The sequence below is a fragment of the Copadichromis virginalis genome, linkage group LG17, assembly GCF_057382275.1.
Source record: "Copadichromis virginalis isolate Kocher_CV1m ecotype Utaka linkage group LG17, C_Virginalis_male_GT1.1, whole genome shotgun sequence".
NCBI classification, from domain to species: domain Eukaryota; kingdom Metazoa; phylum Chordata; class Actinopteri; order Cichliformes; family Cichlidae; genus Copadichromis; species Copadichromis virginalis.
This window is the reverse complement of record NC_140634.1, coordinates 9,836,310-9,853,542: the sequence shown is the minus strand read 5'-3', so window position 1 is coordinate 9,853,542 and position 17,233 is coordinate 9,836,310. Positions and strand designations below refer to the sequence as shown.

Below are 17,233 nucleotides of genomic sequence, written 5' to 3'. Positions count from 1 at the left end.
CATTCCTCAGGGGTCCTCTTATTCTCCAACATTCTGTTCAGCAATTCACAGCTAAGACACCTCTGTTCCTATATATGTCATTGGGGAACACAGAAATTTTTCCATGCTGGGTATAGTTACTTTATTTATTTTGAAAACCCTGTATACACCAAACTCTTTAGAAGTTAGTGAAATTAAAAAAAAAATGGATTGGGCAATAAAATCAACCTTTTCTTGCTTGAAGTACACAAGGCTCACATTAAATCAGGGGTCAAATGAATTATTCTGCATAAGAAATCAAAATATCCATAAAAAAGAAAGCTGAATGTTCAAAGACTATTACAAATAGGGGCAAAATAAAATTTGCGTTAAGCGGTAAATATAAACACGAACTAAATAGCAGTTATCGCCATCGTTCCCATGTGGTTCTTGTTTCTCCCGACTGTTTCAGTGTGACACACACGGCGCATGCTCATTTGTCCATGACTCCTGGCTTACTAGTGAATTTTTTTCAGCATTAGCTAAACTTTGAATAGCTAAAACAACAATTTTCCTTGTGTTGCATGAACACCTAGTCCGTGTATGTGCAGTGCCGCAATATTGGGGCTTTTTATGAAGACAAACAAACTGCGGAAACAGTGTTAGTGCGGCTTTTTGCTGGTGGGTTTGCTAGCTAGCTAAACAACAGAGATTGGTTGTTATCTAACTTACATACATTAAAGTGGACTTCTCAGTCTTTTTTGCAAATAATTAAGCGTTTTTTAATCTTGGAAAAAATTGCAGTACTGTCTCAACCTCAAGGTAAGCTCTAAATTGTGCTGGCATGGGCATCGCTAAAAGAGTGCTCGGCCGCTTCGGTATTTTTTGACTCGTACAATAATGTGAGTTCAGTCCCGTAAAAGCAGAGAATGGACAGAGACTTGTTGAGGCAATGTCTGACGTATCATGGACAATCCCTGTTCAATACGCTGAAATGTGAACAAACGGAAAATCCAGACTTCCAAGCGGTGGTGTCTGACCTCTGCAAAGCCACGTATGAGAGGTATGTCTGAGTTTATGAGTACCACGGCAGGCTGCTGCAGAATGCCAAAAGTCATAAGTACAGACAAAATGCTAGCGCATCATTATTTTCTCTTAAAGTGTTAGACAAAGATGATATTGCATATAGGTTGTGAATTAAACGCTCTGAAAACAAAGATGAGTGAATATCACAGTCTTATCGCCAGTATAATTTTACTGTTTAAATCTCCTATTGCTCGTCCAGCAGATTTTCAGTTCATAAGCTGACATCTGCCTAGAAATGGTGACGCTAATGAGGAATTTGCAACTTTTGCTCGAAAATTCTCTGGATTTAAAATGACTTATAATTAAATTGCACAAGAAATATGCAGAAAAGGACTTCACCACACCTAACAGCTTTTGAATTTAGGTATTTTCAGTTCCATTGCCAGAGATGTCTAAAATCAAGCACCTAGACATGCAGTCTGACTTTACAGACATTTGTGAAAGAATGAGTCATTATAGGGAGCTCACTGAACACATGTGGGGTACTGCAAGACCATGCCACTCCTGCAGCAAATCAGTTTATAAAATGTCTTCACTCCCAGGTTAGGTAGGAAGCAGACCATATGAACTAGACAGGCAACAAACTTGGACAGGCAGCCATCGAGTCAAGTCACTTTGCAATTGCAATAAAAAACACACTATCAATATTTAGAACTATACATGCAATGTACACTAATAAAGAAATGCAGCCACAGATATAAAATTGCAAAAATACGTGCTATAAATGTAGCTGCACAAAGTGATGAATGACCTCTTTTACATTTCAAATCAAGAAAGTCTGACCTGCAGCAGCCCCTCCACTCTGTTTGCAGTTGTGCTGGGTGCAGTGATTGATGCAGAAGAACTAAATTCATGTGAAACCATTAATTAAACTGGGCATGCAGTGCAGTAACACTTACCAGCGATGTGGAACTTTGTGGAAGTTTGTTAATAACAAATTGTATGACTTACTAAAACTTATAGTTGAAGTATATCAGTATAATTCAGCTTAGGGGGCACAGGGACTTTACTGGATGAGCTGTGAGCCCCACACTGCTCCTGAGTATTCTGTGATCAGCTGCTCATCAATTGCTGAGGCACACTGTGTCAAAAAAAAAAAAATCCCCAACACTCTGCTGACCTGATTACTGCAGGGTTCCAAGTCTCTGACATTAACATCAGTACATGAAAGGCACACCATGAGCTTCATGGCATGGGTTTCCATGGCCGAGCAACACCTGTAGGTGTAATGTGTCAGTGGCGCACTACTTTTGTCCACGTAAGCATATGTTGTTTCCACACATGTTTTTCCCCCCAATCATTTGTGAATGGTGTAGTTAAACTAAAATACCATTGTATGAAAAGAGGTGCAAAAAGTACGCATCGGTTTTTGACTAGCTACTGCAGCTGTCATTGTAGAATAAAAATCAGTAGTGTAATACAATAACTCTCAATGAAGGTCTGTGAACAAAGAGCAGGAGTGTGTATTAATTCAACCTTTTTCTGTTGCATTACTTCATTTTCCTTTGCACCATTATACAAGAATTAGTTTGTCATAGGTGAATTCAGTCCAGCTGATCTTACTGATCTTTCTTTTGTTGTTGTTCTGTGCAGTAGGTGTGAAGAGCAGAGCAACCCACTTGTGGAGCAGTTCATTGCCAGGAAGGCTGACATCCTGTTCAGTCCAGTATGGAGAACCGCTGGTCTTCGAGGAGAGGAGCACGAGGAGGAGGAGGCTGTAGGTGTGTGTTGTTCATTCTTGTGCGTGTAAATGAAGATGAGTATGACTTGCACATAGGCCCTATCTGATGTTGAGAAAAGTGTCTGTATTTTGTGACACACTGCATCAGATCTGTCTTCACTCTTTCAGAGCCCTATGCAGTCATGCCACCGATGGAGGTATTCATGGAGGTGTCGTATGAGGAGAGGCGATCCATGATTTACCGGGATTTGGAAAGAGGAGACATTGTGGTGGGGAGGATCAACAACATTAGAGAATACGGCTTCTTTCTCACTCTGTTTTGCACAGCAGGAGGTCTGAAAAGAGACATTGAGGACTTAGAGTTGTCGGTAGGTCAACAAGTTCAGTTCAGTTCCTTTTGAATGTCATTGAGTTATGTCATAAATCATCACTGTAGAAGCTGAAAATTTGGGACTGTTGGCTAGTTGTTGATGAAAAACCGGCTGTGTAGCTCTGGGAATACCCGAGTGACTGCCAGTTCTTTCTTTGCGTGGAGTTTACATAAGAATGCAGTCATGCTTAAAATTCATGTTATGAGTCCATGTGATGATATCTGTGCTGTAATCGTTATTTAGTCTTGTGCTTTACGGGACGTACAGGAGTGGCAGTTCCAAAAGAGTTCTGCTTTTCATCTTCATGTCTGTTGTAAAAAAAAACCACCTGCATATTTGTCATCAAGCCACCTCAACTGAGGTATTACAAGTGAAAAAATTCCTCAACAGAAAGCTGCTTGGAGAGTTTCTGTTGTCAGACTGTAAATGGTGCAAATGTTGTGTAATTAAATTTGCTGTTCTGTCCACCTGAACTAAATCGGCCATCCACCTTGCATTTTACTATTGTTTCATAAAGGCACATCTTTCTTCACCCTTCAGGCTCTGTGTCATGTCAGAGAAATTCCCTCCACTGGCAGCCATGATGATCCCCTGGCGTACTACCAGATTGGGGACTTCATCAGAGGTTTGTGTCTAACACAACCAGAACACTGAGGTCCAGAATCATATACTGCAGTTCTTTTCAGGAGCCTTTAAAACATTTTATAACAATAGATTTATCAGACAGACAAAACCTGCATAAAGTATATTAATCTAGCTAATACCTTCATTCCACGGAAAATTGGCCTATGATAGTATCTTTTTCCATTTGAGGCTTTTTTGTGTCTCAACACAACCTATATCTTAAAGTTTTAGTCTTTTATCCTATTTTAATTTTCAGGTTTGCAGTGCAGTTATAATCATAGAAATGCTTGCTGCTTTTTGAACTCCATAGTGCTGCTTCGCAGTACTGTAATGGGATATGTAAAGAATGATGGTCTGATCTTTTCTTATTCTGTAGCTGGAGTGAAAGATATTGATCGCTACCAGGAGAAAATCACAGTGTCGCTCCATCAGGCCTGTCTTTCTCCGAGCTTGGAGCACATCAAACTTGGTGTCATTACCAAGGAGGAGCTGCCTGTTCATTACAGGTAAAGAAACACAACACAGATTGCTGAAAGAAGAAAAACAAACCTGCTTAGCTAGTTCGAGTGAATACTGTTGCATAGCATTGCATTAAGAAATGTCACACAAGCATTTGAACTAGTGTTTCATATCAAGCTTCAGTTGATTGTAGCTGCAGCAGACCATCTGTATTCGCAGTCACTGCTCATGTAAAATGTAAAGTTTGGGGATTAAATTTTTCTTTTTTATATTCATGCTTTTTTTCAAGAATATGATGTATTTTTTTACACAAATGAGCGGGCTGATATGTAGCCTGAGTTTTTATATAAAAGCTTAATCTGATATAAATATGTATTAATGCATTAACGTGTGGTTGCAGTGACTGCTCTCTCCTTAGTCGTAGTGTTCAGGCAGCCACTGACTCCAGTGAGACATATGAGCGTATACTGACAGGTTGCCATGGATACCACAACCCCTCTGTAGTGGACTACTTGCTGGAAAAGGTGGGAATTAGTGATACCCACCCACCGTCAATGATGCGAGGACTGCAGAGGTAAACATTTAGTTGGTGCGATTACACAGTAATTCCCCTAATTTCATACAAATTTGCAAGAAGATTCATGCAATAATGGAAGTTTGGACATCTAGCAAGGCTGTTAAATAGTGTGGTGTCTGTGGTTCTTTTCTCCACAGTAAACTTTTCCAAGCAGAGGATTTTGCTTCTGCAATCAGGAAGAAACAGTCTGCATCCTGGGCCTTAAAGTGGTAATGTATTAGCTATCAACTTTGACCACAGAAAATGGATGGGATGTTGCATCATTTTGTTTTTGGACCACTTATTCCCCCTGGCTTAGACTTCACAATAATACAAACCTGACTTGTATTTGCTTGTGTGTTTTTCAAGTGTCCGTGCAGGGGTGGACCACTTCAAACATGGTCGCCATGTGGAAGCCATGAATGAATACAACAAAGCCTTGGAAATAGACATTAGTAATGTAGAAGCACTGGTGGCACGTGGAGCTCTGTGAGTCTGCTTTCAGTTCAAATGATGAGAACTGTTGTTTGTATAATTCTGTCCTTGTTTGAGATATTCCCTCGTCTTTCATGACCCTGTAAACACCTAACTGGTTTAAATTACAAGAAATATATACAGTGTTTACAATAGTTTATTTATTGGATGCATCAAGACATTTTAAACGACTTTGGTAAGTTTCCTCATACCATTTCCCATACCAGAATGGAATGAGGAACAGTAATTAAGACACCACACATGGTCCTGTACTATTGTCGTAGCTCTTTGGAATGAAAAGTTGCTTTTGGCTTAGTACCTGGTAAACACACATGACACTTGTTACCGAAACCTGGCATAGTCCTGAAAATGAGATCAATCTTATCGTCTTTTTTGTGCTTCTTTCACTTTGTACACAGGTATGCTAACAAAGGCAGCATCATGAAGGCAATAACAGATTTTGAACGAGCTCTGGAGAACTGTCCTGATCACCGCAACGCCAAGAAGTATCTGTGTCAGACACTAGTGGAGAGAGGAAAACAGTAAGTACTGCTTCACTTAGTAGGCAGATGTGAAATGAGAGCTTACAGTTCAGTCGTGATCTACTAGTTGAAAGACTCAGATCAGAGAGAAGTTTAAGAATGTTAATGAGAAGCTGCCAGCTCCACCACCTTTTTCTTGTTACAGTGCACAATGGGCCTGATATGTCAGTATGCAAATACTATTGATTTTAAATCCAGGTATGAAGAGCAATGTGCAAGGTAACTACAGACAGAACAACTTTGATTTTTCCCAAGGAGGAAACGAAGCTTTCTCTGGCCTGCTCCTTTTTCCCTGTTTAACCATTTCACAGCCTGATTATGGTGCACTGCTAGTGTTTATGAATAGAAGCTGCATAGAAGGACGAAGTTAGAAAAAGGTTCACAGGCTATTCTGAAACAGGTGAGCGAGCATCAGCTCAGCTGCTTTGTTCCCGTGAAAAAGGGAGAAACATGTAAATAACATGTATTATTTTTCTTTGGCTCTCGGAGGAGGCGGACGCACTTTTTCTCCTCTCCCTTATCTTCCCTGCTAGTTCTTATGTCCTTGTCTAGTCTCGTGTCTTTTTTGTATTACTTTCCCTGGAACACTCTCTCACAGTCTGTGTCTAAAACCTAAAAGAGAATTATGGATTTGATCAACTGGTCTCTGAATGCTATTGACACCCTTTAACGAGAGGCTCAGGAGAACCCGAGTGCCCTGGAGGGACTTTCCCTGCCGGATACACGATGGACGGGTGGCAGAGGATCGTGTGCCTGGCGGGACTGTCGATCGAGGACGCTGAAGATATCTACCTATTCAGAACCATGATAACAGGGTTCTTGCTGATCGGAGCTGGCTTGGCCCGGGCTTATCGGAGAATTAAGAGAGCGGAACCGGCTGTTCAAACCTCCACAAGGCTGCCCGCTGGGATTGGAACGACAGGTGCGACTTCTCAGAAAGGGCTCACTGAAGGCAGCATGGTTAAGAGCTTGGAGGCGCTTACGACTGCAGTGAATGCTCAGAATAACACCTTTGAGCGTATGTATGTTGGATTACATCAGGAAAGAATCAACTCAGAACAACATCTCTGGGTGGAGCTGGATTACACCTCGGATCAGTTGGCTGCGCTCGTGAGGTCTCAGAATCTGCTATGTGAGCAAAAAGAGTGACAAGACCACAGAATCGACGGCTAATAACATCACGGAGAAGCTCGCAGCTATTAACGGGAGATTGAGAGACCAGTGTCGGAGTGTTAAAAAACAGCTTGAAATTCTCAATTACCATCATAACCCGGCTACCCCACAACTCCCTGATAACGACTGTGTTGAGTCTGTTCCTTCCCATTCCCTACAAGGCCACCTGGGTTGACTGGAAGACTGTTTACTTAGCCTGGCAGGGCGAAGGACACTGTCTCAGCTGAACTATTGACATGCACACATACATATACTGATACTGATAAGCACTCACTGACGCATCACCCTCCCTACCCCGGATCCAACGCCACCTCCAACGCTTACCTCCCCCATGATGTGGACATCGGGTCAGCTGGAGGCGCAGTCGAAAGATTGTAGCGGTCCCAGATCAGATGTACACACTGGAACTCTTTCCCATGTTGCTTGTCTGTGTTTATTGTGTTATGGTGTGTTGATACCTGTGCATTCCTGTATTATCCTTTTGTGTTGCACATTTCAATGTTTTTTTTCCTCGCTACCTGGCCTGACCTGTCTCCCCAATGTGATGTTTGTATTGTATGTATGGTCGGCAAGGTCTGTCATCTTGGTTGTGGGCAAAAGACCATCTCAAGGCTATCTCATCTCATCTCATCTCATCTCTCATTATCATTTACTCAAAGGATGTTTGTTTGTGCTTGCAGGCTTGAGGAACAGGAAAAGCTAGTAACAGCTGAGGGATTGTACAGAAGAGCTCTAGCTTTAGATGGCTCAAACCCTGAGGCACAGGAAGCCCTGCACAAGATCACAGACACTATACAGGTGAGCGGACACAACATACACACACACACATGCATACACACACACACATGCACGCGTGCCTGAGGGGTTCAAAAAAGTTGTCAGGTATGCAGTGTGTGTATTTTAGGCTTAACTATTAAAGCAGATACAGAAATAATGGTCCCATCAAAGTTTAATTTTAAAATGGTGTTATTTCTGTGTGACTTCAGAAAAATTAATAAAAAAGGTGGAAAAAATGAGCAGCTGCTTGTTGCTCTGACAACACAGAGAAAGGGATGGTATGAGGACAGATTAGTTTCTTGTAAAATTAGTTGACAAGTTCCCAGAACTGTATTTATGTGTGCTCTGCTTACATATGTTTAACTGACCACGAGAAAACAGGCACACTAAAGTTAGCAGCTAACCGGTGACCACTGGGGACTAAGCAGCTACAGATCCAGATATTTCTGATAGCAGTAAGAATTTTTCCTTGCTCAAAAAGAGGCCTTTTGGAGTGTTTACGCACATGATCACAGTAGAATTCAGTTAAAAAAAGAGTCAGTTTTAAGCCCTCGGTATACCTGCTGCATTGGTTGCTTTGTCCTACGCTGGGAATGCCACTGACAGCCACATCCCTTTCTGTTTGCTGTGGCAGTGCACGTAGCTGCTAGTATTAAATGATATCCTGAACAATAGGTGAAAAAACCTCTATATCCGCACTGACAAGGGAAGAGAAGAAGTGAAAACTGGAAGCAAAAGAATTGCTGAGGTTGTTTTTACACAAATAACTTTACATAGAAAAATGTGAGGGAAATCTGTTTGTTTTATGTAACTGAAAAAACAAAAAACTGTCCAATATATTAGATTTTTAAATCCCCAAATATTAGTCTGGAAAATCCTCTATTGGTTGGGCTGTGCTTTTCACTCCCATCAACTTTATGAAAATGTATGTACATTCAAAGACTGAAGAAAGAACTGTGAATATTACAGCATTAGTGGAAACTTGACAGGTCAATTTGAAGTAGTTGGTAAAAACGGGTGTTTGTAGTAATATTAATGAAGGCTGTGTTATATGCAGGTATTTCCCCTAATCATTGTTACTCCCCCTGTGTCCTTGTGTTAGAATGGCTGCTGTGAAAAGACTGTTGTTGACAGATTATCATAAGATTGTCTTACATGAAGCAGTGGATTTCGTGGTTAATCTGAGGCTTGTTAATTAAACACTAAACATTTGCACAACTTTAGCAGCTCAATAAATAAGGAACACCTCCTGTACCACGACAGTGTTAATTTTATACATGCAGGCCTTTGACACTCGTTCAGTGTTGACCTCTGTAACTTTTAATATAGGACATGAATTTAAAAAGGTTTACTAGTTATTAACTTGATTATCAGCAGTTTTAACTTAAGCCTTTTGTATGTAAGGTGTAGTATGCCACAACACTGAAAGGGCTAAGGTAAGTCTTTGGTAAGAAATGCATTAATAAAGGTGATTTATAATAGATTGCCTTATAAAATGTTTAATAGTGAAATGGCTCATTATAAAAGACTAACTTGTCAGTTTGTTGACAATCATAGCAAGTCATTTAATTTGCATAGCAAGACAATGAACTTTGATGGTAAAGGTAAAAATAACCTTAAATTTAGGGATAAAAATGAGGGTGAGGCATGTTGTGTGACTTTTGTTTGTTTTTTTTTGTTTGGGTGGGGGGGGGACTAAAGAATGGTAAATGGCCTGTATTTGTATAGCGCTTTACTTGGTCCTAAGGATCCCAAAGCGCTTTACACTAGGGGTGGGCGATATAAACGATATATACGATAGAAAATACGATATAAATTTGACCAACGATAGAGATTTTGACTATACCGCTCTATCGCGATAGCGCCTGTTTTGGTCGAAAGCATTGCAGCCATTACAACCATTATCATCTGCAAATTATGCCCGGCGACAGTCATAGCAAAGAGATGAAGCACTTTTGAAATATGGGGAAAGCCAAAAACTGCGCTTCCTCCACTTCCGTAACATTGATCCATTAATGTTGAATTCTCTCGCAGCTGTTCTATTCCCATGTTGTTGCAGTATATTAATAACTAACCTCGTATTGTGGATGAATAATCTCAGTTGTTCTGACTGAAGTTTGGCCCGTGTATAGCATCCTGCTATGCGATTGCATTTGTCCCTGACCACCAGAATCCCTCACATTAACTTTTATCGAGCGGGAAAAAAAAGTTGGCGTTCATCCTCCAGCTTCACTGTGCTAATGTTATGCTAACATAGCTATGTCGCTAGCAATCAGGTAGCACAACATTATATACCAGGTAGTCCAACTTCAGTAACCCTGCAAACACCACTGCTCTTTAGTTTTCTGTCTTCATTTATGTTGGAAGTGGTAGCAGAGCTGTACGTTTGAATTAGTTTCAGAACATGGTATGTCATGTTTAGGTGGAAACTAGCGAGCTAACTTCCTGTTAACTTCTAACTCCGTTGAATTTAATAACTTCTGTTTTCATGGATGCCTGGATGTTAAACTTAATTGTTACACCTGGTAAAGCAGCAACGCTGATGATTTTATTAAAGATGAAAGAGTTTAGACTGTTTTTAACTCTGTGTTCGTTTGACTTTGGGACCTGAAGCGGACGGAGTTTTGGACCCAGATTACTCCGCAAAGCTCCTCACTACGGTAGCCGTAATGCTCTTGACAATCCATCAAGCAGTGCGGCTTACCAAAGTTGTACTAAAACATATTTTAACAGATTTCTGCAGCCAAAATCGGTTCGAGGTCAGTAGGTCATACATAAGGCACACTCTCGATTTTTGAGAAAATTAAAGGATTTTATGTGTGCCTTATAGTGTGGAAAATACGGTATACAGAAGAAAAGAATATATCGCGATATATATCGTTATCGCACGTGCTTCAAATTATACCGCGATATGGATTTTAGGCCATATCGCCCAGCCCTACTTTACACTATACAAAGTCATCCACCCATTCACACACACATTCGCACACAGAAGGAGAGAGTGAGACAGCAAAGAGTATAACAATAAACAGTAAATGTGTGTGGGTACGCCTGGGTGCTGAAGAAAGACATGAGCTGCTGTCCATGGCGTTGAAACCAGTTTGAGCACATTTCTAAAGTGCATATTATTCATGTAGGAATGTTTTCTTTAAAAAAAAACAAAAGAATGCTATATTTAAAAAAGAAAAAATGCTTTTCTACTTTGCTCCGAGCACTGTGGTTTGTAATACTGATGAACTGTTTTGGTGTGTATGTGTGTGTTCGCAACCCTTGGACTCTGACCCTCTGCCCTCTGACCTTCTGACTGCTGCGGTCTTGTCACCTGCCTCGTGGGGGGGGGGGAATAATCTGCACAATGGCAACAATGACTCCTCTTCTCCTGGATACTTGTGTTCCGTGTCCCGGGTTCAAATACGGTAATGTTGAAACCTTCTCCACATAATTCTGGGACTAATACCGTTTCTTTGCACATCTCTGCTTGCACCTCTGTCCTTCCATCAATCTAAAAAAAAATTTAAATCTACCCCCACTCTGGGATCATACCACATCATTCTCTATGGTAAATCTGTAACTCATCACACATTTCTCTTCCTGCGATCTGTTTGGTTTGTGACGGTTATGTATGCTCTACAAACCTCTTGATTTTTTTTCTTTCCCTCTCCATACATACTTGCTCTGATGCAAATGGCTGAATAAATGAATGAATGAATGATTGTTGTTTCGGGATTTTTGTGTGGTTTTGGGTCATGGCGTGTATGTCTTTGAATATGTTTCTGTGGACTTTTGGCTGCCTGCCATTGTCATGTCTCGTCTTGCCTCGCCTCACCCGGCGACTAAAGAAATCGATTCGCCTGCGAGAGGAAGCACTGGCTAAGGAACAGGTCAAAACTAAGAGTGGCCAGAGCAGTGCTGAAAAATTACGTAAGATCTTAAAAGAGGAGAAGAGGTAAGCTGACCGATTGATTTATTTACTTAAAGCTAAAAGAAAAGCCACTTCTGTTAAGGACAGCCTCATAATACCCTGTCTGTTTTAGCAGAAAAATATTATCAGTACATGTCTTCTATTTTTCAGGATGAAGAAAAAACGGAAGAGATCATCCTCCTCCTCATCCTCCACTTCTTCAAGGACATCCTCCTCCTCCACATCATCATCGTCCTCTCGCAGGCAGTCTAAAAAGAAGAAAAAGAAAAGGAGGAAATCAGAGCGTGGAAGCAAGCGCCATCGCAGGATCTCCTCAAAGGAGAGCAGGAGAAGCAACGAGGGTAAGAAAGATAGGAATGAGAAAGAGGAGGATGACGAGGTGGAGTGGTATCCCGCACCTTCCAATACCTCAGCTACTTTTCTCAACCAGGTGGGAGGCCTGGGGTTTGGATTGAGGGACGAGGAGCAGGTAGAAGGGAAGGATGCAGATGATAGAAAGAGTTTCAAGCTGTACTCGCTGTCAGCAGCTTCAGAAGAGGAAGAGTCTGACTCCTCACAGAGAGAAAGAAAGGGAAGGGACAGGGAGGAGAGCAGGACGAAGAAAACAAAGAGCAGCCTGAGCAGAAGCCCAGATAGAGAGAAGATTAGGAGCAGGAGTAGAGAAAGGAGGAATAGAAGTAGGGATGGTGACAGGAAGAAAGACAGAAGAAGCAGTGACTCCAAAAGGAGAAGTAGTTTAGATGAAAATTCCAAGCGGAAATTATCCTGCTCGTCAGGAGAGTTGGAGTATTCGGGTCGTAAATCTAGTTACCGACCTGAGCATTCTGGAAATTCCACTTCCAAACACCCAGAGAACAGGAATGACTCATCATCCAGGAACCTCTTTGAAGAGAATAGAGGCAGGCTGGAAGTTCACGGAGCAGATCAGGTGAAAAGAGAGAAGGAAAGTCGAATGGAAGAAGGTACCATTCCAGATCAAGGACACAGTAAAAAAGGAAGTGCTGGAAATCAAAATGAGCAGTGCAGCATGGGGGCCAAAAAGGACCTCCCTGCAAACCTGTTGGATATTTTTAACCAGATTGCTCAGTTTGAGAAGGAAAAAGGAGTGAAACCAAAAAAATAACAAGAGGGTATGATATCCATACAGGTGTTCGGAAAAAAGGTGAAAGTAATATTAGTACCATGAAACTACTCTCTGGACTGCATCAATACTCCTGATCTATGGCCAAATCTGTTGCTCATTGAATGTCACCAGCTATTTTTTTTTTATTTTTATTTAAGTTTGTCTTTTTGCAGAAAATGAGCCGTTTTACTTTGAAAGGTTGTTATTCTCTATGTCAGACTGGAGTCCTATAATAATTTCCTAGTAACTGTTTGTCAAAATGTCCTGAAATGTTCACCTTGATGGGTTCAAACAGGTTTAACACTTTAAAATAATGCTACAGTAAATTCATATTTTTAAACTGGCAAACAGTACATGTCATATCTAAGCATGAGAATATCAGATTCAGTCCATATTATTACATTATCTTCAGAAGCATCGCCTTTAGAGAATAGTGAACATTTTGACAAGCTGTTGCATAACTTTGCTCTGTAAGCTTGATGATCTGTTCTGTGACGTTCTTTTTGCTGTCAAAGAAGTTGACTGCCTTATATTTACTGCTGTGTGCCATGTTGTACATTCTTTCTGTGGCTTGTTAAACCTCTGTCCAAACAATCCTTAAGACTATACTTAGTGCAGAACTTCCAGCTGTATTCTGACTAATTGTCTCCTGTAATAAAACAAAGTCAGTTGAGTCAGTAAAGCATTTCAAATATCAAACCTGCAAGTCGTTGAAGTCCTTTTCTTCTTCTTCTTCTTTTTTTTTTTTATAGTTGTAATCCAATACATGTCTGCATGTTATCTACAGTGATGAGCACTGTGTTACAGAAATTAGATCAGGTGCAGATATAATCAATTAGATGCAGTGTTGTGGAAAAGTATTTGCCCCCTTCATGGTTTTTTTTCCTTCTACATTTATTGCACTGTAATGTTTCAGATCACCAAACAAATTTTAATATTGGACAAAGATGACCCAGGCCCATTGAATTAAGAAATCACTCAAATAGAACCTCTGACATATGCTTAAAAAATCTCAGAAAATGCAACACATCACACCACTATCTAAAGTCATTCAAGAGCATTTAAGAATCAAAGTCACTGACATTTAAAGGATTACAGACCATTGCTAAGACTTTGTTACTCAAGTGGTGAACAGTAGTGAATCTTTCCAGGAGTGGCCAGCTTACCAAAATTACAACATCAACAGCATACCCAGAACAACATCTAAAGAGATGCAGTTGTCACTTGCCTCAATTAAGGTCAGAGTTCATGATTAAACTATAAAAAAGAGGCTGGACAAAAGCCGAAGACTAAAATCACTGCTGAACAAACAGAACACAAAGGTTGATCTCACATTTGCCAGAAGACATCAAGACCTATAGGAAAACATTCTGTGGACTGATGAGACAAAAGCTGAACCTTTTAGAAGGTCTGAGTCCCGTTACAGCTGGCTCGAAAAATACGTTGGTGGTAGTGTGATGGTCTGGGGTTGCTTTGCTTCTTCAGGGTCTGGATGACTTGCTGCAATTCTGCTCTCTACCAGAAAATCTTGAAGGAGAATCTCCTACCATGAGTATGTGCCCTGGGCCTCAGGCTCACTTGGGTTAAGCAGCTGGATAATGATCTGAAACACAACAGCAAGTCCAGCAATTTAAAAAAAATAAGAATGTTTTGGCTTAGTATGATTGATATGCTTTGTGACATTAAACAGCCCATTCATGCTGGAAAACCCTCCAGTGTCGCTGAATTAAAACAATTTCCAATTATCACAAACATTTGATTGCATTTCTTCCTGCCAGTGGTAGCACAACCAGTTTATTAGGTCTTGGAGGAATTAATTTTTTGCATAAGGTCAAATAGATTTGGAAAGAAAAATTTTGCATTTGCTCAGGATATCTTTGTCTTATATTTTACGTTCATGATCTGAAACATCAGATCAACAAATAAGTGTGGAAAAACAAAGGAAAAAAGTAAGAAATTCTGTAGGGGGAAATACTTTTTCAGAGCACTGTAAATGTATAAGCATCACCTGATCTCACTGTTAGATGAAACCTTGAAAGGTCTCATCCTCACAAAAAAAAAAGTCAATGACTTTCAAAATGTTCCACTGGGCTTTGTCTTCCACAGGACTCCCAAAACATTGAGAACTCATCAATTCAATACAACGATTTTAAATCGAGGTCAAATCAGACTTGGGGAGGCTGTGTTTGGGGATAAATTTAAAAAGCCACTTTATAATCACACAGTCAAGGGTATCCATATCACTGTAATGTTAGAACTGTTGATATATTGAGAGTATCAAAGAGCTTATTAAAATCTGAATCAGCTTTATTGACCAGGTATGTATATACATACATTACTATTGCTTTGCTTTTTCTGCTTATTTTCATGATGTAAATGCAGCGGTGCAGAAAACCTTTAAACTTGGTGAAAATATTCAGCTGTGGGGTTCTTTCAAGTGAGTTGCACTTCTCTCTTCCACAGAGAGAAATACCACTGTATTTGCAGACACATTGCTAACCTCTCCTGGCTCCATAATATGTGTGGAAGAGGATTCATTTTCCACCAACGTATTGATCCTCTACATGCATGGAGGCTACTGTATATGGGCCTGTTTGAAGTTCTGGGAAAGTGTCAGTACTGCAGGCCTGTGTAGCTTTCCATCGACATTCGTGAAACCTCAACTTCATTCAAAAGAATCAGGATAAATCCAAAGGTTGGGAACACATGGCAACATCACAAGAAGCTGATTTAGGATAGAGTCAGAGGGTTTGTTCACCCAAAATCAAAGAGTACAAACTGTGACTCTATTCTTACAATCTTAGTAATATCAAAGACCTTCCTCATGGTCATAAAACATTGTATTCATCGGCATTTAAAGTTTGTGCGTTAAACCAAAGTGATCAAAGTCATGGAAAGCTTCCTAATAAGTAATTAAGTGGGCCTTGAGTGGAGATTTATGTGGAATCACATTTTTAATGATTTGGGCAAAGTTCATACTAAGCTAGAATACCATTGAAAGCATGATAAAGACATGCAAGATCTCAAATATTAAAACACTTTAACTTGTAGGTTTTAAAACAGTAAGATGTTCCATGTAATATTTTACAGTTTTCGTCAAGCATTAACAGTAAAGCAACAAATTTTTGGCTGGTTTTGGCTCCATAATTTTCCTCTGGTCATCGAGTGGATCAATAGCCCACACCTTGAGAACGACTAACATGTACTAAAACATCTGATGTGTTCTAGTTATTGAGGTTTGGTTTGGGGTTTGTTTTTTTTTTACTTAACACATTATTACTTCTGTGGTTTTGTCATACAATCTTTAAATTGAGGCAACACTTCCCTAAAAGTCATGCCATGTAACTCACATGAGATTTCATCCTTGAACAAATTAAAGCCAAAGTGGCCTTGTGGCTTATTGGTGCTTTAAGCTACTTGGTGTCACATATTTGATTTAATAACTGGACACACACGCACACTCTTTGGTGGCTGTGGGACCAGCCGTGCTTCACCCCGTGCCAAAGTAGCTTACTTCGGGCTTAGCTGCCAGCCTCCTGCTTCCCTCCTCCATCATTACTGGTCCCATCATCAGTGATGCAGTGGAGAATGCTGTACACCCCAGTCTATCTTGTTAGGGCAGATTAGCCACTAATATACAGGCAGAAAAGAAGCCTCTTCATTTAATGCTGTTCACCACACACTCCCGATCCTGTCCTTCCTCCCCTCAGATGCCTGACATCTTAATATTATAAATACTGAATACAGGAGATCTCGCTAAGTGCTCACTCGGTGGGTCATTAGACCCGTAAAGAGCCACTGGAGAGGAGTTTTTGGTCTCCGCCAAGACGCCTCACTGAACACATGGATTATTCCATCCTAAAAAATTGTGATAAATGGATTCTCTGGCAGATTATGCTCTTCACTTTCAAATATAACACTGAATGAGGGAGAGCAGATGTCTTTTCAGAACAGCAAAAACATTTAGATTATTTATTTATTTGTTGTTTGGCCAATGAATCCCCGCAATCGTTTCCTTCATCTTGCACACCTTCACTTAATAACATGAATATTTAACACGAGCAAATGGGAAGAGAAAACCTTGTTTATCTTTAGTGAAGACACACTATGTACATGTCTTTCCTCTGCTTTTTACAGCATCATGGAAAAAGAGTAAAACAGATGGTAAAATATTATTAAAATGTCTTTACTACCAGATAGAATGTGACCCTACTTTTCTCATTTTTTTTATTTATTTATTCTATTTATTTCAAGATTTAAGGAGCTTTATTGTCATTCGCATCACATGTTAACATGAGGTGGAACATAATTATGTACACACGGTCCCGGAGTGAAAAGAAACTAAATAATGAAGAAACAGAATTTTTTTTTTAAGTAATAAAGAAATGGTTGTTTTTGTTTGTTTGTTTGTTTGTTTTTTAACAAACAGGAATGACAAGTAATAAAACAATACAATAAATAATACTATAAGTAGAGTGAAACAACCT

At 40.1% G+C, this 17,233-nt stretch overlaps 1 protein-coding gene across 2 annotated transcripts; it reads left to right on the top strand.

The window, feature by feature from the left end:
• The first annotated feature begins 437 nt into the window (after positions 1–437).
• ttc14 (tetratricopeptide repeat domain 14) lies at positions 438–13,445 on the top strand. Of its 2 annotated transcripts, none has more exons than XM_085436633.1 (12): positions 438–1,021; positions 2,641–2,765; positions 2,894–3,093; positions 3,637–3,721; positions 4,097–4,226; positions 4,598–4,753; positions 4,894–4,965; positions 5,105–5,224; positions 5,629–5,751; positions 7,605–7,722; positions 11,541–11,647; positions 11,774–13,445. In XM_085436633.1, the coding sequence occupies exons 1-12, from the start codon at positions 888–890 to the stop codon at positions 12,744–12,746; spliced, it is 2,343 nt and encodes a 780-aa protein (XP_085292759.1). In that variant the 5' UTR covers positions 438–887; the 3' UTR covers positions 12,747–13,445. The 2 variants fall into 2 exon arrangements, with proteins under 2 accessions (XP_085292759.1, XP_085292758.1); XM_085436632.1 differs by having other exon boundaries at positions 2,638–2,765.
• Positions 13,446–17,233: the final 3,788 nt, after the last annotated feature.